Source organism: Leopardus geoffroyi, chromosome A1 (assembly GCF_018350155.1).
Source record: "Leopardus geoffroyi isolate Oge1 chromosome A1, O.geoffroyi_Oge1_pat1.0, whole genome shotgun sequence".
In the NCBI taxonomy this organism is placed as follows: Eukaryota; Metazoa; Chordata; class Mammalia; order Carnivora; family Felidae; genus Leopardus; species Leopardus geoffroyi.
Window position 1 is genome coordinate 94,542,928 of NC_059326.1, and position 27,119 is coordinate 94,570,046.

At 37.6% G+C, this 27,119-nt stretch overlaps 1 protein-coding gene across 7 annotated transcripts in view; it reads left to right on the forward strand.

Moving 5' to 3' along the window:
- The window catches only part of COMMD10 (COMM domain containing 10), a 314,502-nt gene that overhangs the window by 33,417 nt on the left and 253,966 nt on the right, over window positions 1–27,119 (forward strand). For all 7 annotated transcript variants that reach the window (XM_045486362.1, XM_045486356.1, XM_045486380.1 and 4 more), the window contains one exon: window positions 14,543–14,653. In XM_045486362.1, coding sequence (XP_045342318.1) covers window positions 14,543–14,653 — 111 coding nt within the window. The remainder of the gene's footprint in view (window positions 1–14,542; window positions 14,654–27,119) is intronic.

The window sequence follows — 27,119 nt, forward strand, 5'->3', positions numbered from 1 at the left end:
GAAGTAATCACTATAGTAAGTCTACTTAATATCCATCACCACGCACAGCGATTGTTTTTGTGTGTGTGTGTGTGTGTGTGCGCGCGCGTGATGAGAACTTTTAAGATTTACTCTCTCAGCAACTTTCAAACACACGACACAGTAGTATTGACAGTCACCATGCTGTACCTTATACCTCCAGGGTTTATTCATTTGATAACTGCAAGTTTATACCTTTTGACCACTTTCATTCATTTCACTTCCCATTCCCCCTGTTCCCTACTGGCAGCCACCAATCTTTGCAGCTTTGGGTTTGATTGTTGTTGTTGTTTTTAGCTTCTATATGTAAGTGAGATCAAATGGGATGTCTTTCTGAGTTTGACTTCTTTCACGGCACATAATGCCCTCAGAGTTCATCCATATTGTCGCAAATGGCAGGATTTCCTTCTTTTTTTGTGGTAGAATAGTACTCCATTGTGTGTGGTGTGTGTGTTTGTGTGCGAGCGTGCGTGTATCTCACATTTTCTTTAGCCATTTGTAGGTCTGTGGACACCTGCATTGTTTCCACATCTTGGCTATTGTAAATAATGCTGCAGTGATCACGGGGTTGTGGATATCTTCTTCAGTTAGTGTTTTCATTTCCTTCAGATAAATATCCAGAAGTGCAATTGCTAGGTCATAGGGTAGTTCTATTTTTAGACTTTTGAGGCACCTACATCCTGTTTGCCATAGTGGCTGCACAAGGTTACATTCTCATCCACAGTACGCAGGGGTTCCCCTTTCTCCACATGCTCACCAACGCTGTTTTTTTCTTGTGTTTTTGATGACACTCATTGCACAAGGTGTGAGGCGATTTCTCATTGTGGTTTTGACTTGTATTTCCCCCGTGATTACTAATGTTGAGCACCTTTTCACGTACCTGTTGGCCATATGTATGTCTTTTTTGGAAAAATGTCTATTCACATCTCGGGTCATTTTTAAAACAGGTTGTTTATTTTTTTGAAATTGAGTTTTATGGGTTCTTTATATATTTAGGACGTTAACCTTATATCAGATATATGATTTGCAAGTATTTTCTCCTACCTGGTGGGTTCTCTTTTCATTTTGGTGATGGTTTCCTTTGCTGTGCGGAAGATTTTTAGTTTAATTTAGTCCCACTAGTATATATATATATATATATTTGCTTTTGTTACATTTGCTTTTGATGTCAGATCCAAAAAGTCATCACCAAGAGTGATGTCAAGGAGCTTACCATCCACGTTTTTTTCTAGGAGTTTTAGGTTCTAGTCTCGAATTTATTTTGAGTTAGTTTTTGTGTATGGAACAAGATCGTGGTCCAGTTTCATTCTTTTGAATGTGGCTGTTCAGTTTTCCCAACACCATTTTTTGAAGAGATTGTCCTTTCCCCATTGGTATTTTTGGCTTCTTTGTTGTAGATTAATTGACCACACATGCGTGGGCTTATTTCTGGGCTTTCTGTTGTGTTCCACTGATGTATGTATGTGTTTGTTTCTATGCCAGTGTCATGTTTTTTATTTCTACAGCTTTGTACTATAGTTTGAAATCAGGAAGCATGATGCCTGCAGCTTTGTTCTATCTCAAGATAGTTTTGGCTATTAGGGATCTTTTGTAGTGCCATACAAATTTTAGGATTGTTTGCTCTATTTCTGTGAAGAATACCATTGGCATTCTGATAGGAAATACACTGAATTTGTAGATTGCTTTGGGTAGCATGGACATTTTAGCAATACTGATTCTTCCAATCTATGAGCATGGGATATTTTTCCATATATTTGTGTCTTCATTTGCTTTCATTAGTCTCTTGTGACTATCAGTGTACAGGTCTTTCACCTCCTTGGTTAAATTTATTCCTAGGTATTTTATTCTTTTGACACAATTGTAAATGGGATTGTCTTCTTAACTTCTTTCTGATAGTTTATTATTAGTGTAGAGAAATGTAGTAAATATGTTGATTTTTGTATCACACAGCTTTACTGACCTCATTTATTAAAATTCCAAGAGTTATTTGGTGGCTTCATTAGGATTTTGTATATATAAAATCCTATTGAGGAGGGCACCTTTTGGGATGAGCACTGGGTGTTGTATGGAAACCAATTTGACAATACATTTCATATATTGAAAATAAATAAATAAATAAATAAACATTAAAAAAATTAAAAAAAATAAAATCTTGTCATCTGAGTGACACATTTACATGTTTCTGTTGGATTTGGATGCCTTTTATTTATTTATTTTTTTTTCTTGCTGAATTGCTCTGGCTAGGGCTTTGAATATTTTGTTGAAGAAAAGTGGAAAGAGTGGCCATCCTTGTCTCGTTCTTGATCTTAGAGGAAAAACATTAAACTTTTCACCATTTAGTATGATGCTAGCTGTGGGCTTGTCATATCTGTCCTTTATTATGTTGAGGTATGTTCCCTCTGTACCCAGTGCTTGGGGAGGTTTTTTTTTTTTGCTTCTTTTTTTTTTTTAATCATAAATGGATGCTTAATTTTGTCAAATGCTTTTTCTGCATCTGTTGAAATGATCCTATGATTTTTATCTTTCATTTTGTTAATGCAGTGTAGCACATTGATTCATTTGTGGGTATTGAACTATCCTTGCATCCCTGGAAAAATCCCACTTGATCATGGCATATGGTTCTTTTAATGTATGGCTGAATTTGGTTTGCTAATACTTTGTTGAGGACTTTTGCACCAATGTTTATCAAGATACTGGCCTGATTTTTTTTTTTCTTGATGCACCCTTGTCTGGTTTTCATGGTGATAATGCTGGCCTTATAAAATGAGTTTGGAAGTGTTCCCTCATCTTTTATTTTTGGAAGACTTAGAGAAGGATTGATATTAATTCTTCTTTAAATATTTGGTAGATTTCACCAGTGAACCCATCTGGTCCTGGACTTTTGTTTGTTTGGAATTTTTTGATTAGTGATTCAGTCTCCTTTGAGGAATTGGTCTATTAAAAAAAAAAATCGAATTGGTGTGTTCAGATTTTCTCTGTGTGTTTTTTTTTTTTTAAATGTCTAATTCAGTCTTGGTAGGTTGTATGTTCCTAGGGATTTATACATTTCTTGTAGGTTGTACAATATGTTGACATTTAATTTGTTCATAGTATTCTTTTATGGTCTTTTGCATTTCTGTGGTATCAGTTGTAATGTTTCTCTTTAATTTCTGATATTATTTATTTGATTCTTACCCCCAGCCCTTTTTTGGTGAGTCTTGCTAAAGGTTTGTCAATTTTGGTTTATCTTTAAAAAAAAATCTAGCTCTTAGGGGGTGCCTGGGTAGGTCAGTAAGTTAAGGGTCTGACTTCTGCTCAGGTCATGATCTCATGGTCCACGGGTTCGAGTCCCGTGTCGGGCTGTGTGCTGACACTTCAGTGCCTGGAACCTGCTTCGGATTCTGTATCTCCCTCTCTCTCTGCCCCTCCCTGGCTCTTGCCACTCTCTCTTTCTCTCAAAAATGAGTAAACATTAAAAGAAAATAATAATAAAAGACAAGAAATTGTAAAAAAAAACAACTAGCTCTTAGTTTGATCTTTCTTTTTTTTTTTTTTTTTTAATGTTTTATTTATTTTGAGAGAGCACAATCAGGGGAAGGGCAAAGAGAGAGGGATAGAGATCTGAAGCAGGCTCTGTGCTGACAGCAGTGAGTCTGATGTGGGGCTTGAACTCCCGACTGTTAGGTCATGACCCAAGCTGAAGTTCAACACTAAACCAACTAAGTCACCCAGGTGCCCCTGATTGATCTTTTTTTAAGTTGTCTTTTTAGTTTCTATCTCATTTATTTATTATTAAAAAAAAATTTTTTTTAATGCTTATTTGTTATTTAGAGACAGAGAGACAGAACGTGAGCAGGGGAGGGGTAGAGAGAGAGGGAGACACAGAATGGGAAGCAGGCTCCAGGCTCTGAGCTGTCAGCACAGAGCCCGATGTGGGGCTCAAACTCACAAACTGTGAAATCATGACCTGAGCCGAAGTCGGTTGCTTAACCGACTGAGCCACCCCAGGTGCCCCTCATTTATTTCTAATATTCATTTTTTCCACCTTTCTACTTTGAGTTTTGTTTATTCTTTTTCTAGTGTAAAGTTCTTTGAGGTAAGTTTTGTTCATTCTTTTTCTAGTGTAAAGTTCTTTGAGGTGTAAAGGTAGGTTGTTTATTTGAGATCTTGTTTCTTGATGTAAGTAAGCATTTGATATGAACTTTTCTTTTCAAACTGTTTTTGTGGCATCCCATAAATTTTGTTATGTTGTATTTTCAATTTGTCTCAAAGTAGTTTTTTTATTTCTCTTTGATTTCTTCTTTGACCCATGCGTGCTAACATTGTATTATGTTTTGATTCTCTAAAGTCTATGTGCTTTTGTTCCTTATAGAGCCCTCAGAGAGTTGTTCTTTGTATTTTGTTGAGAGTTTATAGGTGTTGTTCATGGAAATATTGTTTTTATTTTCTTTTTTTTAGATGCACAGCCCTTGATACCAGAAGTCACTGTTTCTTAAATTGGGAGCTTCATAGAATTAATCAGATTTAGAGGGAAAAAAAAAACATTGAAGTCAGAAGTGGTTAAGAAAAAATTTGTAGAGCAGGCATTTAGCTAAGCTTTACAAATAGGTTTATGTTCTTAAATTAAGCATTGAGTCAACTTCCTAATTTTTGTATTTTCATTAGAGTAAATAGAGGTATATAGTTTCTGTAATGAGCCATACATAAATGAAATTTCTGCTTATGGTATTTTCTAGTTATAAAATAAATGGTGGCTTGTAGCAACAGAATATAGATATGTTTTCTATTTTAGCAGTTACAGCTCTAATTGTATGTATTTTCATGATTTATTATGATAAATAATAAAATGTTTCATGAATACCTATGCACATAGTTCCTGAAACTCATTCAGGGTTTCTGAGCAGTATTTTCCTAGCTATAGATAGCCTGAAATATTAGGGTTTATTGGGTAATGAAATCAATTTAGAGGGTTTTCAAATAGCATTTTCAAAATGAAACATAATAAAGCTTATTAAAGAACTCGGCTCTGGGTAAAAATTGTTCTGTGTGACTTTAGTATATCGGTTTGCACCGTAAAAGTATTTCTTACTGTGTTGTATGGTTCAAACAGTGGCTTCTGTTTTAGAGTGCCCCAGTAGTTAAAATCTGGTATAAAACTTTACCTTTTCTTTTTTGCCACTTAAAAGGGTTAATATAATCACAATTTTGGCTGAGTTTTGTGTGTGTTTGGAATGGTGGTTTACAAAGCAATTATGAGAATTTAAGTTTATGTTGGTTGTTAAATTAAAATTAGAGAATAAAGTCATTTTATACACACACACATGTATGTATTTGTTTTTGAAGTTATTATACTTTGGACTGACATCTTAGTAACATTGTCAGGTAAGAAGTAATGTTAGTGAGATGTGTAAGAACTACCATTTAAACAGTTTAGCTTGTGTTGAAAAACATTAAAAGTATCAGTGGCTTGGGGCACCTGGGTGACTCAGTCCGTCCATTAAGCATCCAACTCTTGGTCTGAGCTCAGGTCTTGATCTCAGTGTTGTGAGTTCAAGCCCCGTGTTGGGTTCTGTGCTAGATGTGAAGCCTACTTAAAAAAAGAAAGAAAGAAAGAAGGAAAGAAAGAAAGAAAGAAGGAAAGAAAGAAAGAAATCAATCAGTGGCTTATTTTTCTTGTGTTTTATGTTATTTTGATGATGCTTAAATTTAGGATGTGGAGGGGACCTGGGTGGCCCAGTCACTGGAGTGTCCGACTTCGGCTCAGATCACCATCTCACGGAATGTGAATATGAGCCCACATCTGGCTCCCTGCTGTCAGTGCAGAGCCTGCTTGGGATCCTTGGTCCCCCTCTCACACTACCTCTCTCTCACTAGTGCTCTCTCTCTCTCAAAAATAAGTAAAACATTAAAAAAAAAATCTAGGATGTTGATTAAGGCCTAAGGACCCTCAGATGTAAATCCGAGCATAAAATTAGAAAAAAAATGTTAAAATATTTCCTGGTATTTTAATATACAGATTCTGCTGTACACAAGGCAGAGTTTTATTTTAAATAGAAGCAAATGTAGTTGAGCTCATGTAAGTCAAAATCCTTCACTAGATTTTCTTGTTTTATATGTAATTAAAATATTGATGACTGTTGTATTTGTTTCTTAGTTATGAGTCTCAAAGGAATAATTCAGTACAGTACTATATGATTTTCACCTACGCAAAGGGATTTTGCTTTTTCTTATTTATATTACTGCTGCCTATTAGAGACATGGCAAATAATATAATAATATGTTGTAAGCAGTGTAAGGAATTGCTTCTTTCTTGGCTTTTCTTTGTTCTTTTAGGACATTTATGTTTCTGAAGTGTATGTTTCACTTATTTTTCATGATGTTCCTTCATTTTATTTTTCTTTTGTTTCTTCATAATCAAATTGAGGTTATGATTTTTTTTTTTTTTTTTTTTTTTTTTTTTTGGTCTAGAAAGCTACATAAATAATGTGGTCTTTGCAGGGTTTCACACCTAGGGCTACATGCTGGTTTTTTTGTTTTTTGCCACTTTTTGATGATGTTAATTTTGTTCTTTGGTTAAGATCTTTGTTTTCTTCCCTGCACAATTACTTTCTTTCTTCTGTAGCTAACCAGCAGTTGTGGGTGGAAACTTTGTGACTTTGCATTCCAAATTAAACTTTCCCCTCCTAGATTTAGTATCCATTGATGATTCTTAGTTGAATCAATTTCTTATAACTTGTGATTTTGATTTTTATGTAATTTGAAACTTAGAGAAAAGAACAATTGAAATAATAACATGAGGACGTTTATATACTCTTTGCTACAGTTCACCAGTTATTTACATTATATATATTTAATTTGTAAAAAAGGTGTAATAAGAGTCCTTATCTCAAGTAGTATTGATTTTCATTGCCTCTAAGTTTCACTGAAAAGTGTGTTTTCTTGTTACTATTCTGTGTAATTGTAAAGTATTCTTTTATAATTCTCCTTATTCTTTCTATATTCCCTCTCCATTTAAGGCTTCTGAATACTACTCATTTTCTACAAAATTTTACATGTAGTTGTGTGATGTGCATATACATAATATGAACTTAGCAATTCTTTGTACTTTTTAAATTACTCTTTAACGTGGGTGTGGGACAAATATTTTCACATCACAAAGTTCTGTAGATAAGGTTCAGGAATTTAAGAAAGGCAACCTACCAACTCTTTTAGTTATGACTCTTAAACATTACCTTTCCTAGCAAAGGGCACCTGGATGGCTCTGTTGGTTAAGCATTCATTTAGCTCAGATCATGATCCCGGGGTCATGGTATTGAGCCCCACATTGGGCTTCATGCTGAGCGTAGAGCCTACTTAAGATTCTCTCTCTCCCTCTGCCTCTCTCCCTCGCTGGTGCTCTCTCTGTCTCCCTCTTAAAAAAAATTACCTTTCCTTGGGAGTATTCTTTGACTCATTTCAATTCAATTCAACAGATAGATATAGAGTGCCTACAGTATTTAAAAGATAGTGTAGAAGAAACCAGGTAATCGAAATGCCTTATATTTATAATGTTTTGCAGTTTTCAAAACACCTTTGGATGTGCATTTTCCTTAAAAAAATTTTTTTTAACGTTTTATTTATTTTTGAGAGAGAGAAAGAGTGAGTGAGTGAGCAAGCAGGGGAGGGGCAGAGAGAGAGGGAGGCAGAGAATCCCAAGCAGGCTCCAGGCTCTGAGCTGTCAGCACAGAGCCCGACCTGGGGCTAGAACTCACAAGCTGTGAGACCATGACCTGAGCCAAAGTTGGATGCTTAACTGACTGAGCCACCCTCTGAGTATGCATTTTCTTCATTGTCATTACCATAACTCAGCAAAGTAGATAGTTCAGATAGATTTATTCTCATTGTATATGAAGAAACTGAAGTCTTGAAAGATTATGACTTAACCAGGGTCCCATAGCTAGGGAGTGACAGCTTAAGCATGAACCAAAGCATAAGCTCAGTGCTCTTTTAAATTCTCCTTCACCACCTGTATATAGTGACTATATAATTATAGTGACTATAAATTAACATATTAATTTATTATGCAAATTTCCTGACCACAACAGAGGTATTTTTTAATTTATTCACTTAATATTTATCTTTTTTTTTTTTCAACATTTATTTATTTTTGGGACAGAGAGAGACAGAGCATGAACGGGGGAGGGGCAGAGAGAGAGGGAGACACAGAATCGGAAACAGGCTCCAGGCTCTGAGCCATCAGCCCAGAGCCTGATGCGGGGCTCGAACTCACGGACTGCGAGATCATGACCTGGCTGAAGTCGGACGCTTAACTGACTGCACCACCCAGGCGCCCCTCACTTAATATTTATCTTAAGTGCTTCAAGGGCAGGGATAGGATCAGTAAAATAAGATCAAGACAGTGTCTTATAAGTTAATATGAGTACCTTCCAGATACTTTCAACTAAGACAGTGATGTGTAATCAGCTCAATTGGTTAAGCATTTGACTCTTGGTTTCAACTGAGGTCATGATTTCACACTTGGTGAGTTGGAGTCCTGGGTCAGGCTCTGCGCTGACAATGTGGAGCCTTCTTGGGATTCTCTGTCCCTTTCTCTCCCTGCCCCTCCCTTACCTGTGCGCTCTCACTCTCTCAAAACAAATAAGTAAACATTTAAAAAAAAAGATAGTGATGTGTATCAGAATGCTTGGATATATGAGAGTGGTTATGACATGCTTTTTCTTGTTTTGTTGGTGGCTCTGTTGAATGTGACTATTAAAAAATAGTGGTGGGCAGGGGCGCCTGGGTGGCGCAGTCGGTTAAGCGTCCGACTTCAGCCAGGTCACCATCTCGCGGTCCGGGAGTTCGAGCCCCGCGTCAGGCTCTGGGCTGATGGCTCAGAGCCTGGAGCCTGTTTCCGATTCTGTGTCTCCCTCTCTCTCTGCCCCTCCCCCGTTCATGCTCTGTCTCTCTCTGTCCCAAAAAAAAAAAAAAAAAAAAAAACGTTGAAAAAAAAAAAATAGTGGTGGGCAGGTAAAGGAAGCAAAAGCAAAAGTGAACTATCGGAACTTCATCAAAATAAAAAGCTCCCCTCTGGGACACAGCAAAGGCGGTCATAAGAGGAAAATATATAGCAATGGAGGCCTTCCTAAAGAAGGAAGAAAGGTCTCAGATACACAAGCTAACCGTACACCTTATAGAGCTGGAAAAAGAACAGAAAAGAAAACCCCAGACCAGCAGGAGACAGGAAATAATAAAGATTAGAGCAGAAATTAATGCTATCGAAACCAAAAAAACAGTAGAACAAATCAATGAAACCAGAAGCTGGTTCTTGAAAGAATTAACAAAATTGATAAACCACTAGCCAGTTTGATCAAAAAGAAAAAGGAAAGGACCCAAGTAAATAAAATCAAGAATGAAAGAGGAGAGATCACAACCAACACAGCTGAAATAAAAACTGCCAGAGTCCAGCTCCAGCAGGTCCAGGGGTTCCCGAAGGATGGACGGCATCGGTGAGAATAAAACCAAACTAAAATAAAAAGCTAAAACTAAAATAAAAATGGACACAGACAACAAGAGTGTGTTGAACTGGCCGATTTATTGTAGCACATGTGGCATTATATTTGTTAGCGATTTTTTTGTAGTATATGTCATCTGTGGTTTTCTAACATTACCTAATTTTGAAAATGTTCCTATGTGTAATCAACCTTTAAGAAATAACATGGCGATTTTCTCGTAATGTTCCCTCATACCCTTTGATTATTGATTAATTTCCTACATTATTTCATTATGCATCTGTGTTTATCTATAATCTATAAAGCATTTGCTTTGCTGTTCTCATGAAAGGCCCCTTATCTCTTAACACCTCAAGTCCCAGGTGCCAGGAAGGGGCCGAAAGGACCTTAGAAACCCATGCGTCACACATTCTCAGAAAGACAATGCACCTAGGAATTAATGAACCATTCTGTACCTTAACCGACTAGGTTCAGTCATCATCTGGAATGCCTTCTGGGGGCCGGGCAGGCCTAGGGGTTGAAGTCACCTGTGCTCAGAGATACACTCCTTAGTTGCCGGAGTGGGGCTCTCAAATCCATATGTCTCTCCTTTGTCGGCCTCCTTAGCTGGCAAGTGTATGAGGCTATCCTTCCTGTAAGTAGAGGAGTCTCCATAGGGGATGGCAAGGGCTAGATGTAAGGCCGCACAGTTTCTTGCGGAACCTTATTTTCTTTCCTAATGGTTCTTTTCCCAGGGGGCCTGTCGAGGGCAATTCCCCAACAGACAATACCCCAGGTAGTCGTAAGGCCAAATTACCTAAAAGCGGGAGTCCAAGAAGCTTCACTGTCAGTGGGTCGCCTTGCAGTCACCAATCTGTCCACAGCCCGGGCCTTGCCATCAGGCTGGGATAGCTCGGCTTCCAGCAAAAAACAATAATAAGAGAATATTATGAGCGATTATATGCCAATAAAATGGGCAATCTGGAAGAAATGGACAAATTCCTAGAAGCATATATACTACTGAAACTGAAACAGGAAGAAATAGAAAATTTGAACAGACCCATAACTAGTAAAGAAATTGAATTAGCAATCAAAAATCTCCCAAAAAACAAGACTCCAGGGCCAGAAGGCTTTCCAGGGGAATTCTACCAGACATTTATGGAAGAGTTAACACCTATTCTCTTGAAGCTGTTCCAAAAAATAGAAATGGAAGGAAAACTTCCAAACTCTTTCTATGAGGCCAGCATTACCTTGATTCCAAAACCAGACAGAGACCCCACTAAAAAGGAGAACTATAGACCAATTTCCCTGATGAACATGGATGCAGAACTCCTCAACAAGATATTAGCCAACCAGATCCAACAATACATTAAAAAAATTATTCACCATGACCAAGTGGTATTTATACCTGGGATGCAGGGCTGGTTCAGTATTTGTAAAACAATTAACTTGATTCATCACATCAATAAAAGAAAGGACAAGAACCATATGATCCTCTCAGTAGATGCAGAGAAAGCATTTGACAAAATACAGCATCTTTCTTGATAAAAACCTTCAAGAAAGTAGGGATAGAAGGAACATACCTCAAGATAATAAAAGCCATATATGAATGACCCAACGCTAATATCATCCTCAATGGGGAAAAACTGAGAGCTTTCCCCCTAAGGTCAGGAACAAGACAGGGATGTCTACTCTCGCCACTGTTATTCAACCTAGTATTGGAAGTCTTAGCCTCTGCAATCAGTCAACACAAAGAAATAAAAGGCATCCAAGTCGGCCAGGAGGAGGTCAAACTTTCACTCTTCGCAGATGACATGATACTCTATATGGAAAACCTAAAAGATTCCATCAGAAAACTGCTAGAACTGATTCATGAATTCAGCAAAGTTGCAAGATATAAAATCAATGCACAGAAATCGGTTGCATTCCTATTCACTAACAATGAAGCAACAGAAAGAGAAGGAATCAATCCCATTTACAATTGCACCAAAAACCATACAATACCTAGGAATAAATCTAACCAAAGAGGTTAAAAATTTATACACTGAAAACTATGGAAAGCTTATGAAAGAAATTGAAGAAGACACAAAAAAATGGTAAAAGATTCCATGCTCTTAGATAGGAGTGAAAAATATTGTTAAAATATTGATACTACTCAAGGCAATCTACATATTCAATGCAATCTCTATCAAAATAACACCAACATTCTTCACAGAGCTAGAACAAATAATCCGAAAATTTGTATGGAACCAGAAAAGACCCTGAATAGCCAAAGCAATCTTGAAAAGAAAACCAAAGCAGGAGGCATCACAATCTCGGACTTCAAGCTATACTACAAAGCTGTAATCAGCAAGACAGTATGGTACTGGCACAACAACAGACACTCAGATCAATGGAACAGAATAGAGAACCCAGAAACGGACCCATAAACATATGGGCAACTAATCTTTGACAAAGCAAGAAAGAATATCCAATGGAATAAAGACAGTCACTTCAGCAAGTGGTGCTGGGAAAACTGGACAGCAACATGCAGAAGAATGAACCTGGACCACTTTCTTACCCCATACGCAAAACTAAACTCAAAATGGATGAAAGTCCTCAAAGTAAGCCATAAAAGGAAGCCATAAAAATCCTTGAGGAGAAAGCAGGCAAAAACCTCTTTGATCTTGGCCGCAGCAACTTCTTACTCAACATGTCTCCAGAGGGAAGGAAACAAAAGCAAAAATGAACTACTGGGACCTCATCAAAATAAAAAGCTTCTGCACAGCGAAGGAAACAGTTAGCAAAACTAAAAGGCAACCAACAGAATAGGAGAAGATATTTGCAAATGGCACATCAGATAAAGAGTATCCAAAATCTATAAAGAACTTTTCAAACTCAACACCCAAAAAGCAAATAATCCAGTGTAGAAATGGGCAAAAGGCATGAATAGACACTTCTCCAAAGAAGACATCCAGATGGCCAACCGACACATAAAAAATGCTCTACATCACTCATCATCAGGGAAATACAAATCAAAACCACAATGAGATACCACCTTACTCCCGTCAGAATGGCTAAAACTAACAACTCAGGCAACAACAGATGTTGGCGAGGATGCGGAGAAAGAGGATCTCTTTTGCATTGTTGGTGGGAATGCAAGCTGGTGCAGCCACTGTGGAAAACAGTATGGAGGTTCCTCAAAAAAATTAAAAACAGAACTACCCTACGACCCAGCAATTTCATTACTAGGTATTTATCCAAGGGATACAGGTGTGCTGTTTCGAAGGGACACATGCACCCCAATGTTTATAGCAGCACTAGCCACAATAGCCCAAAGTAGGGAGCCTAAATATCTATTGACTAATGAATGGATAAAGAGATGTGGTATATATTACACGATGAAATATTACTCAGCCATCAGAAAGAGTGAAATCTTTCCATTTGCCACAATATGGATGGAGCTAGAGTATTAAGCTAAGTGAAGTAAATAGAGAAAGACAAATATCATAGGATTTCACTCATGTAATTTAAGAAACAAAACAGATGAACATATGGGAGGTGGGGGAGAAAGAGGCAAACAAACCGCAGGAGACTTTTAATGATGGAGAACAAATTGGGGGGTGTTGATGGAGGGAGGAGAGTGGGGGTGGGTTAGATGGGTGATGGGTCCTCAGGAGGGTACTTGTGATGAGCACTGAGTGTTGTGTTGTATTTAAGTGATGAATTACTGAATTCTGCTCCTGAAACCAAATGCCCTGTGTGCGAAACCAAACTAACTGGAATCTAAATAAAAATTTGAAAAAAAAATTGTGGTGGGCTGATATTAGAGACTACACTTACTAAGGTCACTGTTCAAGATCAGTATGTTAAAGATCCTTAACACACACCATTACACTGTTTTTTTTTTTTTTTTTATTTAGGTGTTGTGGATTATGTCCGTGTGACATCTTCCCTCTTTTTACCCATAACCTCTCAAAGGTTCAGTGCCAGAAAGAACAGAAATACATCTTTATTTTCTTATCGCATCCTCTCTTGAATAGATAATACTTCCATTGCTCTCTTTCCAATTTGGCTTCGAGTCACTGCTGTGATTCTGCTGTTGAACAGTCTTTCAAGTTAGAAGTTAGTATTCTGGTTAAGTAAAAAAAAAAATTGTGAGACTGCCCATCTTACCAGTGTAGCTAAGGTAGTTTTTACTAAATCAGTTATTAGGGCCATGTTGTGAGAGGCATGTGACAATTGCATTTCACACATCTTTCCTAAATAGTGTTTCTCGAATTTATTGGAAATTTAATACTCCTGGTACTGAGGTTCTGAGGTTAGCGAAACCAATCATGTCTCAAGTTCAGTAAAACCACATTTGTGCTATTTAATATTTTAAAAGAAAACTTAAACAGTTTTAGTCTGTCTTTACTATTTTTGCCTTACCTGATTGAATTTTGCTCTTGTGTTAATTAATAAGTTCATAGGAAATGTTCTAATTAGTTTCTGTCATAACTGGGAACCATAATAAGTTAGAGTACTTTGGAAAGCATGATAACACCTGCTCACTAGTAAATATCAATTCTTGGTCTGGCTCTTTTCCAGTCTCGCTAACTGTGTCTAAATGTGTGAACCTCTTACCATCTGCGTACTTCAATTTTCCTCTAAATTACAAAAAAAAAAAAGTCTTACCTGTATTCTATCCAGTTCAGAGTTTTGAAAGACAACAAGAGGTCATTAAAGTGTAAAATCCCTAACTGTTGAGAAAACCATTGGCTTCAAAATATACTGTTGTGAAATAGTAATATGCTATTTAAAGACCATGGACTCTTTTACTGTACTTCGTTGCTTAGTCTAAGACCTCTATTTTCAGAATGCAGTGTATTTGAAGACGAGTTTTACTGTTGAATTTGACAGGCCTGGCACAAGGCCAATCTCATGAGCCCAAAGGGAGAGTTTGCAGAAAACACAGGTTGAAGGAGCCATAGAATTGACTTTCCATGAAGTCTAGGCTTATCCATGTTCATTCCTACGGGTGGGAGATTTGCTGAAAGTTGACTGTTTTCTTCCTTCCATACCATCTGATTCCAATCTGTACTTGTCTTTTATAGCTAGAGACGGTCGGATGGCAGCTTAACCTTCAGATGGCTCACTCTGCCCAAGCGAAACTAAAATCTCCTCAAGCCGTGTTACAGCTGGGAGTGAGTGGTGAAGATTCAAAGGTAAGAAATGGTACCTCAGTGAAATGCTGCATTTTGTTTACCAGGTAGGTCTTGTACTTTATTGTGAGCAGAGTCTCTGCCCCCTGGATTGAAATTTTAAACACAATTAAATTAAAATTCAACAAGGATTAACAAATGGCTAGATCTTTGTGACAGGTTTTGAGAATCAGAGTTACTTATCCCTTTGTTATTCATTTGAAGAAATGTCTTGCACGAGCATTTCATAACCTCTTCTTTTAAATTCTGCAGTGGGAAAACTTGGTAACAGCCATATAAAATTAAGATTTTAATGATTTAGATATTTGTGGATATTTGTAGGTGTTTTGTGTTTTAAGATGCTTACATATAGTAGAAGGAATTTTGTTGTCTAGCCAATGCCTGCATTACCAAGATGATGTGAATTGTGTTTGTGTGTGTGTAACACTAGCGTGCATGAGTTTAAATCCCAGCTGTTGCAAAATGGAATTTTGGATTCGTTTATACTGCGCGATGATTTCTTTTTTAGCGTTAATTTCAGGAAGCTTGAACATCTTATCAAAGTTAAAAGAGTTGGTATGGAATTTTTTTTTTTTTTTTTTTACTGTAGCGTATAGAGAAATATATGTTTAAGATAGCAGTGAAAGATATTTGTTATCTTTTTATTGTAATCGATTATCTTTTTAAGATGGATAAAGGGGCGTGACTTTTTCCCCCTAAATAAAGGAGACTTTGCTTCTTTTTAACACAGAGAGGTGAAAATCAGGTAGGAAGATCTGAGGAAAGAGAGGTAACTATGACTGGATGTAATCAGAGAATAATTGGAGAAATATTATTGTTTATAATGGGCATTGAAGGATGAGAGCAGTATTACTTCTTTGTTAGAACTTTCATCATGTGTTATATATCATGCGCATTTTATCTTCCATGGTAATAGGGACCAGTACGTAGCCCAGGTTAACAAGTCTATAAAATTTTAGGCAGTTGAGTTGGGTCTCACTGTATATAATTTATTAATTCATTCAGTGTTTCAAAAGTATTGCATTTCACACATTTTAAGTTGATGAATACAATATAAATAACAATAATATATAAAATAATATAAGTTTAGTATTTAAGAGTTGAAGTGACTGGTATATTATGTATGCTCTGCAATTTAGAAGTGGTGTAGCTTTGGGCAAGTCACTTCATCTTTATGAGTGTCAGCTTCTTCATCTGTAAACCGGGGATAACATTACCTGTCGCACAGGGTTACCCAGTGTATGGAGTGCTTATTTAGTCCGATGCCTAGTGTTAGGTAAATGCTTAAAAAATGCAGGCTGCTACCATTTTCATCATCGTTGGCAATAAAACTTATTTTTGGCTAATGAATAAATAAATGCCTTTGTTTGAAACCAAAGCTGACAGTGAATTTATTTCCTGATGAAATTAATCATTTCCCTTTCCTTGCCCCCTTCCGCCTTTTTAGTTCTCGATCTTCTTTTTCATATCTATGCTTACTGAGACCTCGGGAGGGGAAGGGCAGCCTGGAAAGCCTGATGTTTTCTTACAGTGAACTAGGGAAGGCATTCTTTTAGGTTTGGGATAACAGTCTGGAACTCACTAGTTCCAGTGTAGACTGGAACTATTCTGAGTGAAGACACACACGCGTACGTATGTGCAGATGTACACACATTCGTATGTTCATACGAATACACACACATTCGTATGTTCTCCAAGTGGCTGTACGCCTTCACTGTTGCATTTCTCTGGACTGTCATACGTTAAGTCTGAGTAGGTAAATGGAATTGATAGGCTGGAAGGAAACTGTTGTGACCGTATGTGGGGTGTACTTCAAGCATCATTGTGTAGGCAGTGGTGGACCTTGGGATGCCTGAGTCCTTCCGGCTCCTTTATTATGTCTTCAAAATACATTTATATGTCAGTTCTATGTTGAGACAGTAGGAATGAATGAGTAATACTTCTAGTAAAAGAGTCATGTTTTTAATCCGTGTTACTCAGAAAATCTCTACAGATGTGAAATCCAGCTCACTGGGAGATAGAACCTGGAGTACATTTGTATCTCCCTGTGTGTTGCTATTTTGAAGTTTTGAACGAGCGTTTGGTTATCCATATAACTTGTAGAGCTGGAGAACCATTTGCATCGACAAACAGACGATGCAAAGAAGAGCAGTGGCCTACAAAGGAAAAGGATATTTTCTTTTCTTTTTTTTTTTTTAAGTTTATTTATTTTGAGAGAGAGACAGAGCATGAGCAGGGGAAGGGCAGAGAGAGGGGGAGACACAGAATCCCAAGCAGGCTCCAGGATCTGACCTGTCGGCACACAGCCCGATGCAGGGCTCGAACCCATGAGCCGTGAGATCATGACCTGAGCCAAGATCAAGTGTCGGATGCCCAACCAGCTGAGCCACCCGAGCACCCCTATATTTTCATTTTAATGCAGACTTAAGTGCACCTCTTTCCCTTTTATTGCCTCTCTTCCCTATGGCATTGTGTGGATTTGACCTGTTTCTCATATCTGCTAATGAAGAGACACATAATGGAGCATATCACAGCTGTCAGCCTGGACAGACACCTGCCATCTCCAAGCGCTGTGTGTCCCAGCCCCAAGGAGCAGTTAACCGCCACACCTCTGTTCTCTCAGTGAACTGCTGTTGGGAAGATGTACTTTTTCTTCTTTTCATATTCTCCCTCTCTCTCTTTGTGATCTGGTACTCTGTTCTTTGTACTCGTGTGAGACTTTGGGAATTCTTGACAGGTGGGAATATTAGATGAAAGGAACAGGAATATGGAACATGTTTTAAAAACCATGTTTGTTAAAAGAAAGGAGAACTTTTTCTAAAAAATTTTTAAGTTTGTTTATTTGAGAGAGAGAGAGAGAGAGAAAGCAGGGGAGGGGCGGAGAGAAAATCCCAAGCAGGCTCTGTGCTGATAGTACAGAGTCTGATGTGGGGCTCGAACTCACAAACTGTGAGATCCTAACCTGAGGCGAAACCAAGAGTCAGACACTTAACCAACTGAGCCACCCAGGCGCGCAAGAAGGGAGAAGTTTTATTGAAAACGATGACAAGTTATTACTGGTTAGTGTATGATGGAAAGTATCATAGAATACAGAGTTGCCATTTTATGAAATTGGCATTTGTTTAAAAAGCAGAAAGCATGAAATAAAATTCTTTTAAGTGTGTATGTTAAAGGGTATTTTTCCTGAAAGTATTCATGTATTAAAATAATTCTGAGAGGGGTACCTGGGTGGCTCAGTCAGTTCAACATTTGACTCTTGATTTTGGCTCAGGTCGTGATCTCACGGTTTGTGAGATCGAGCCCCACGTTGGGCTCTGTGCTGACAGAGTGGAGGCTGCTTGGGGTTCTCTGTCTCTTCTTTCTCTCTTCCTCCCCTGCTCTCTCTCTCAAAATAAGTAAACTTAAAAAAAATTCTGAGAGGGTTAGTCAGTGAACATTATGAGAGACTCTTTTGATGGTGTTTACTTTTGAGCTGCTGAGCCGAAAACTTCCTGCAGTTCATCAAAGTGTGTGGTTTCTAAAAGTCTTTCTTCTCATTCACTTCCAACATACACATGAAAAGCGTAGCCTGCAGTGAAGTTCTAATTGCTATCACATTAGATAGCACTGTTGCACTCGTGTCCTTTCTCTTGGAACGTTCCTGTCTCAAGGCTTTCCTGTTTTGCTACTAATTTTATCATGAAAACTGGGCGATTGTAGCTTCTCTTGCAGTATTTTGATTTATATATTCTAGTTGTTTGCAATTAATTGTCTTAGTGTTTGTCTACTGCATTTAGCAAAGTAAGATTATTTTCCTGTTCTGAGATACATCAAAAAGAGGGTTTGTTTTTTTTTTTTTTTTTTTTTGGTTTATTTCATTAGAGGGCAGTAGAGCTCTTTGCTTACCTAACCTCTGGCACTTACAGTGTTATTTGAAATAACATTCAAAATAATTTGTGAAGTCAGTAGTTGTGGGAAATGCTAAGTGTTCACATTTCTAATCTGTATATAACAATAGAGTTCTCTTGTTTCCATCAACAAAATTAATGCCTATTAATCAGATATGTACAGAACAAATAAATGAAATCATCATGATTTCATTATTTGTTAGTTTCTCTGTGATTATTTGCCAAAATGAAGTTTATTAAAAAGCCTTCAACACTATTGACTATTTTTGTAACATTCTGTCGCTTGTATTAATTTCTTTGTGAGAAAAGAGAACACAGTAATCCCAAGATAGTTGAATGGCTCTAGTATAACTACTTCCAGGCTAATCATAGTTGACATTTCTTTATTTATAGAGAATAACAATTTTATACTTAACAAATGTTGATAATTTTGAATATTCCAAGCACCTTAACTTTAAATATCCTAAAAACACTAAAATACTTAAATTTTGCTCTTGGTTGTGCATTATTATGTTTCCCCCAGTAACTTTGCACTTCTGAGACAATCACGTTTTGTTAGTACAGTGACTCTAAAATTTTTTGGTACATCTTTTAAGAAAGAATCTTGGTGTTTCATTCGTTTCTTCTTTTGAAACAACTGGGATAAAATCGCCATGGAAGGGAACTGTCATTTACCTTAAGGTTAAGTTGGATTATGCTCAGGTTGCACAAGGTACTTTGTGGTGGGTAATTATGATTTCAAGTGAATTTAGGACTTTAAGTGCTAATTTGTTGAGTTAGAGATCTTCATTCTTATTTCCAAAATGGGTGACAAATTCTATTTAGAGTGAAGAAAAAGGAGGGAAAGCCCTGTTTTAGTGCTTATTCTGTGCTAGACATGGTATCTCCTCCTTTACTTCTGGGGTGCCTGGGTGGCTCAGTCAGTGCAGCTCAGGTCACGGTCTCACGGTCCGAGTGAGTTCGAGCCCTGCGTGGGCTCTGTGCTGACAGCTCGGAGCCTGGAGCCTGCTTCAGAGTCTGTGTCTCCCTCTCTCTCTGCCTCTCTCCTGCTCACACTCTGTCTCTTTCTGTCTCTCAAAAATAAATAAACATTAAAATAATTTTTTTTTTTTTAGATAAAATACTTCTTTCACGGTTACCTGGGTGGCTCAGTTGGTTAAAGATCCAACTTAGGTCATGATCTCACGGTTCGTGGGTTTGAGCCCCACGTCGTGCTCTGCACTGACAGCATGGAGCCCGCTTGGGATTCTCTCTCTCCTTTTCTCTCTGATCCATCTCCGCACCTGCATGCACTTTCTCTCTCACATGCTCTCTCGCTCTCTCAAAATAAATAAATACACTTAAAAAAAAAAAAAGCTGTCATCATATTGAAAAAATGAAAATAAAAGATTTCTTTCTTTTATGAATGAATTGTTATTGTTATTATACTGTTATTGTCATTATCTTGTTATTATCCCTATTTTATAGGAAGATGGAGAAATGGAAACACATAGAGATTAACCCCGAGGTTATACAACTAAAAAAAAGTAGAACTAGGATTTGAAACCAGACAGTTTAACTTCAGAGCACTGTACTTTATTCATTGCTGAGATACTGCCTCTTTTTGCTTGTTTAATGACTTAGCAGTTGATCCCGTAATGTATGTATGTTTGAAGTTGCTGAAAGTGTTCTAATACGCACTGTTGTATCTTGTTGGTTGTTGTTCTCCATACAGTGGGAGTGTTGTTATCCATACAGTGATAGGCATATGGATTCTCAATTTCCTTTTGCTTTTCTCTGATTGATTGAGTTGAAATAATTTTACACCTAAAGTCGATGAGAGACACTAATAAATACTTTTACATAGTAAATAAAGTTTTATGTTTTAATGTTACCTCAGTTAGTTCACTAAAGACTGTGTTTATTAACACACTTTACTATAACAGCTATATGGCATCATGGATGTTGATACCTTATGAACAAAGAAATAGACTATATCATTAAAAAGAAAGCATCCTTAGATCTGTTTATGACAGATTCCTTAGTAAGAGAAAAATAGGTCTTTATTCAAATTATGAACTCTTGTATTAGAAATGTGAAGTATTCTTATCTCGCTAAAAGTGATGGTTGTATTGACTGATTTTGAAGGGCCTTCAGATTTCTCGAGCTGCTCTCACAAGCAGGTCTGAATTTTACAAATACTGTATTTTTACTAATCTAATCTGTATAAATAAATATATTTCAGTATATTTCCCTTGATAATTTAAGTTTATTTTTCTCTTTAACAAAAATTTTTTTTAAATGTTTATATTTGAGAGAGAGAGAGAGAGAGGGACAGAATGCAAGTGGGTGAGGGGCAGAGAAGGAGGGAGGCATAGAATCTGAAGCAGGCTCCAGGCTCCAAGCTGTTATGACAGTACAGAGCCCACAAGGGGCTCGAACTCACAGATCACGAGATCATGACCTGAGTTGAAGTCAGATGCTTAACCGACTGAGCCACCCATGCGCCTGTATTTTTCTCTTTTTTAAAAGTTGTGCGCCAAATTATGGAAAGAGCCAAAATGTCCATCAACTGATGAATGGATAAAGAAATTGTGGTTTATATACACAATGGAATACTACGTGGCAATGAGAAAAAATGAAATATGGCCTTTTGTAGCAACGTGGATGGAACTGGAGAGTGTGATACTAAGTGAAATAAGCCATACAGAGAAAGACAGATACCATATGGTTTCACTCTTATGTGGATCCTGAGAAACTTAACAGAAACCCATAGGGGAGGGAAAAGAAAAAAAAAAAAAAAAAAAGAGGTTAGAGTGGGAGAGAGCCAAAGCATAAGAGACTGTTAAAAACTGAGAACAAACTGAGGGTTGATGGGGGTGGGAGGGAGGGGAGGGTGGGTGATGGGTATTGAAGAGGGCACCTTTTGGGATGAGCACTGGGTGTTGTATGGAAACCAATTTGACAATAAATTTCATATATTATAAAAAAAAATAAATAAAAGTTGTGCATCTATTATGGACATTTTTAAAAATATAGGAAAAAAAAGACAAAACCGTACCCACAACACTGTTATGTTTTGCTATAGGACTTTCTAGTTGTTTTTTACTTTGCATCTCTTAACTTGTAAATGATTAAAAAAAAAATAATGATGTTTGCATTTGGTTTAGGAAAAAATTGAGATTTTATTATTACTGTTCAGTACTTGATATGGTTATGAGAAGATAATCTCATTCATTAATCAGAATTTTTTTCCATTTTGATAAGTAGCAATTACTGCTTTTTCTAGAACATGGTCTCCTGTGATCTGAAGAAACATTCAGTAAAGTCTTGGGCTTTTTACTCACTGATTTTGATGAGAAATTTTATAAAATGAGCTTTGCTTCCAGCAGTTCTGTATTAAGATACTAATTTTCATTTGTGCCATTTGGGATGGTTATTTAGGGTTCAGAAAATTTTGAAGACAGGTCAGTGGTTTTTCTTCTCAAATGAAATGATTGATAAGTATTGTCTTTTTAAAAATGGTTGTTCTTGGGGCACCTGGGTGGTTCAGTCGGTTGAGTGCCTTTGTTTTTTTCTTTAAGGTTTATTTATTATTTTGAGAGAGAGAGAGATACAGTGTGAGTGGGGTAGAGGCACAGACAGAGGGGAGAGAGAGAATCCAAAGCAGGCTCCATGCTGTCCGTACAGAGCTTCACGTGGGGCTCGAACTCATGAGTCGTGAGATCATGACCTGAGCCGAAATCAAGAGTCAAATGTGTAACCAACGTAACCACCCAGTCAACCCGAGTGCCTGAGTCTTGATTTTAGCTCAGGTCATGATCTCACTGTTGTGAGATCAAGCACCATGTCAGGCTCTGCGATGGGTGTGGAGCCTCCTTCAGATTCCCTTTCCCTATCCCTTTGCCCCTTCCTTGTGCAGATGCGCCCTCTTGCGCATGCGCTCTCTCTCTCTCTCTCTCTCTCTCCCTCAAAAAACAGGAAATAAATAATTATGGTTTTTTTCATTAGTTAGGTTATGTATGTTTATTGTAGAAAACTTGTAGAAAATTGTAGAAAATTGTAGAAATTGTAGAAAATTCCAGAGATATAAAGAAAATCTCAGAGGTTTACCCCCAAGATGCAGCCAATCTATTTGACCTATTTTATTTCCATGTTTATTCTACGGATACTTTCTTCTGAGAGTGTGATTCTATGACTTTTTTGATTTTATGTTCTGCTTTTGTCCTGTAACTCTGTAAAACTTGTTCCATATTGCTTCCAACTTACCATGCGTGTATTTTAAATGACTGTATTGTACTTTGGCTACGAAATACTATGGTTTTCTCCCAGTTCCTCCATTGTCAAATAACGGGTTTGTTTCCAGTATTTTCCTGTTATATTGTGACAAACATTATTTGTGTATATATACATAGTAGGTGCTTAATAAACATGTACTGACTGACTGACTGACTGACTGACTGAATAAAGCCTCCTTAGTATATAGGATTATTCCCCAGGAGTATAATTAGTAGGTAAAAGGGTATAAACTAAAAAGAGGTCTTGCTATAGTTTGATAAATGGCTTTCCATAATTATTTTGGAAACATGCTCAGAAACTCAAAGGGTGCATTCACAGGATTTAAGAGCTTCTGGAGAAAGGTGTGACATTACTATCTCACATATAGGCTCTTTCGTAACTGGTTAATTAAGTACTTTGGATAATTGTAGGAGATCAGTTAAAAGCTCAAATACTTTTATAATATTAGAGAATCGTCCATTTTATAATTTCTTTATTCCATTAGTGTACATATAAGCTTTCATTATGTGTGTTTTGGTTTATTATAGAACGTGCAGAAGCAATCTGATCAAATACTCTGGCAGTTATAGAAAATAGAAATAGCCCCTATTTGTGAGATAATTGCCCAGATACTCTGAGAACAAAGCCTGGTCCTTTGCAATCTAATTTATTTAAGTATTCCTAAGGCTGTGTGGCTCTAGTTTTCTTGTTTTTAACTTTGTTTTGTATCCTTTTTCAGTGTGATCAGTTTCTCAATGATTTTGTCCTTCAAGGGGTCATGTTTTCTACATAAGAGCAATACAAAATGTTTTTCCTCAATTTAGTGCATATTTTGGTTTTGTAATCAATTTGACTTTCTAAAAGCCCTTATGTATTCAAGTCATATATGTACATCTTCATGATATCACAGTGAATCTCTTGGTATCTGTGTGAGAGTGTATGTGTGTGTGCAAGCTTTTTTCAAATTTCAGGCTCCCTAATGGAAACTCTGCATTTAACCATGAGAAGGCTTTATAAGCTAAAAAAAAATACTGTTTGGATACTATCTTTGAGGAGTAAAAACAAACAGAATATTAATACACAATTAGAGTGTGATAGTATTTAGTATTCATGTGGGGAAAATGATAGAAGAGTCTTGGAGAAGAAAATCCTTTCTAAAAATAATCCAGAAAGTTCATGCATTTCAGACTTAAAATATCATCTTTTCACTAACATTCTTTTAAAAAATTCTGTGGGATTCCAAAGTAGGTAAACAAACAGTATCACCCTTAGTTGTCTTTCCTAGCTTGGAGCCTTTTTAACTTTTTATATCCAGAGGCAATTGATAATTGTGGAATTCCCCAGACATAATAGAATATATTTAGAAGTACCTCTAAATTTTGTTTGATGTATTTTTATGGATTAGAAATGACATTAATGTAAACCAGTGGTTAAAGTATTTTGATATGAAAGTGTTTATACTGCATTAGACAACTGAACAAATAAAATCCTGTTTCAGAAATTAAATAAGCAGTAACTTTTTCAATAGCTCAAATTCTGTTCAAGAAGTACTTATTAAGGGGCATCTGGGTGGCTCAGTCGGTTGGGCCTCTGACTTCGGCTCAGGTCATGATCTCACGGTTCGTGAGTTCGAGCCCCACGTCGGTTCTGTGCTGACAGCTTGGAGCCTGGAGGCTGCTTCAGATTCTGTGTCTCCCCCTCTCTCTCTGCCCCTCCCCTGTTTGTGCTTTGCCTCTCAAAAATGAATAAATGTTAAAAAAAATTGAGAAAAAAGTATTTATTAAACATTTCGTATGTAAGAGACACTAGGCAAAGTGTTAATGATATGAGAAGGTCTTATTTTCTATCATGGAGTTTACGGTCTAGCAAGCCAGTAAATATAAGTTTAGTGACTGTTACAAAAGAGGGAATATATGGAGCCCCAGAGACTGACAGCAAGTAGTTAGAGACTGTGACAGGCAGGGGAGTTTCTGGTGAGAGAAAGAGCACATGAAAAAGGATGGAGGCTTGTCTCTTGAGCCTGTTGAGTATGAGGTAGCTGCAATATCCAGGTGGAGATTGGTTGGCAATCTGGGGCTTGAGAGAAAATTATAGACTAGAAACTGAGATTTGGAAATCATTGAGGGTTAGATTGTAGTTTCAGTCATGAGAATGGTGGAGATCAATCACTTAGGGAGAAAATATAGAAATTTATGAGCTCAGGATACTGGGGGGTCGGGGGGAACTCAGTTGATTTAGCATCCGACTTTAGCTTGGGTCATGATCTCGTGGTTTGTGAGTTTGAGCCATGCGTCGGGCACACTGCTGTCAACACAGAGCCTGCTTCGGATTCTCTGTGCCCATCTCTCTCTTCCCCTCCCCTGCTCACGCTCTCTCTCTCCTATGAGCTCCTAAATTTAAAAGGCAAGTAGAGTTGGAGGAGCTTATGACAGTGCATAGGAGCAGTCTGAGATGAAAGGAAGAACATTTCTTGGAGAGTGAATTATGTCACACGTTCCTAAGAGGTAATAGAGAAGAAAAAAGTAAATTAACTAATTTAATCCTCAGAGCTGTGAATTAGGTCCTGATATTTTCCCTGGTTTGCTCAGTGGTTAAATATCAGTGCCTAGATTGAGTACTAGGAAGTGAGAGAGCCAAGATTTGAATCCAGGTCTGTGTGACTCAACAGCCTCAACCTCTAATCACTATCCAGGGATAAAAAAGTGAATTCAGTGACATGGAGATCACTGGTGATCATTGTCTAGGGGCAGGAGGAGCTGTTTTAAGATGGCGGGTAGTATTGAATGCTGTTGAGAGGTCAGGAAAGAGAATAGGCATGTGAGTGTTGTATTTGGTTAGATGGACCTCTCTGATAACCTTGACAGTGGCCATCTCGGTTACAACTGAGAGGAAAAAGAAACCTGCTTGGATTAAACCGAGGAGAGAATGTGAGGACACAAAGTGGAAGCCACCAGATAAGTTAACTCTTTCAAGAAGCCTGGAGGTAGGATGGTCCCTGTAGGGAGTGTGGATTTAATGACTGCAGATGTTAGAGGAGGCTTGTATGCCGATGCCGCAGATCCATGGAGAGAGAAATTGATAACGCAGCACAGAGAGGGATATAATTTTCTTGAGAAAGTGAGAAGTTGCAAGATCCAGAGTGCAAATGGAAGGGTTGGACTGTGAAAGAAGTGAGAACATGGCATTTGTTGTAATAGGAAATAAGAGTATGGGTTAGGTATGTAGTTTTGAGTGTTGGAAGAGAAATTTGTGTCTGATTCCTGCTTTTTTCTCCAGGCAGCTGAGGGAGTGGGTAGGTTTAAGAGGTTTGAGAAACAGAGGAGAAAGTATGAAATAGTATTTTGTATCGTGGGAAAATGAACAAACTCGGGATTTTAGTCTGCTTCACTGTGTTGAACAGTGCTGATTGCCCATTTGCAATTTGTGGCCATAAATTTAAAATGGGAACTGTTGGAAGGTTGTACATTTTTCTTGATCCATTTTTAGCTGCAGAGGTAGAGCAGGTGGGTAATTGGATTTAATCAGGGTTTCATCTTTGCCTGGGGTATCAGATGAAGGGAGAAAGGGAGAAAGGATGGCCTGTGTGTAAAAGGGAGTGATTCTAAATTGAGTCAGGCAGAGAGACAGCATAATGTGTGTTGGGGGTAGGTTGTTGGAGAAGAAATGGCTGGAGACAGAAATGGAACCCCGAGCCACAGCCTCCCTAGAGTAGGTTGTGGTGTAGAGGGCCCTCAGATAGACACATTAGGTCCAGGATCACTCGGGGAGTTTTTAATTTGAATCTTCAGACTTCTTTGGCTTGGTCTGGTGTATGGCAACCATGTCCTTTAGGAGAGAGAAGTAGATAAAAGTAAAACCTATCGTCTGATCTTGTCGGAACGTTTAGCCCTGCATCAACTTGGAAACGGAAGTGGTCCAGATATATGAAGATCTGTTCCATATCTAAGAGTTCTTAACGTGTGGCCCCTGGCTACGCCTTGGTCTGTTGCTTCCTTGGCTGGCGATACACCCAACAGCTGCTGGAAAATACTGGAGTAGTTCACAGTGAGCCCTCTGTATTAACAATACTACAGCCAGAAATCAATTAAAATGTGTAAAATGTAAATGTTTTATGTCTCAACTGAATTTATTAACTTTTGAACACCATTGGTGATTTTCTGAATTGCTTTTCTAAATCTAGTACTCTAATTTGGGAATGGTACTGTAAATTTTAGATTCAAGAAACAGTAAAGTTGGCTAGGCTAAGTTTTCTTGCAAGTAAATCGCAGTGTTGAATATTGAATCAGTTCTGATAATTTTGGCAAAAAAAAAAAAAAAAATTGACA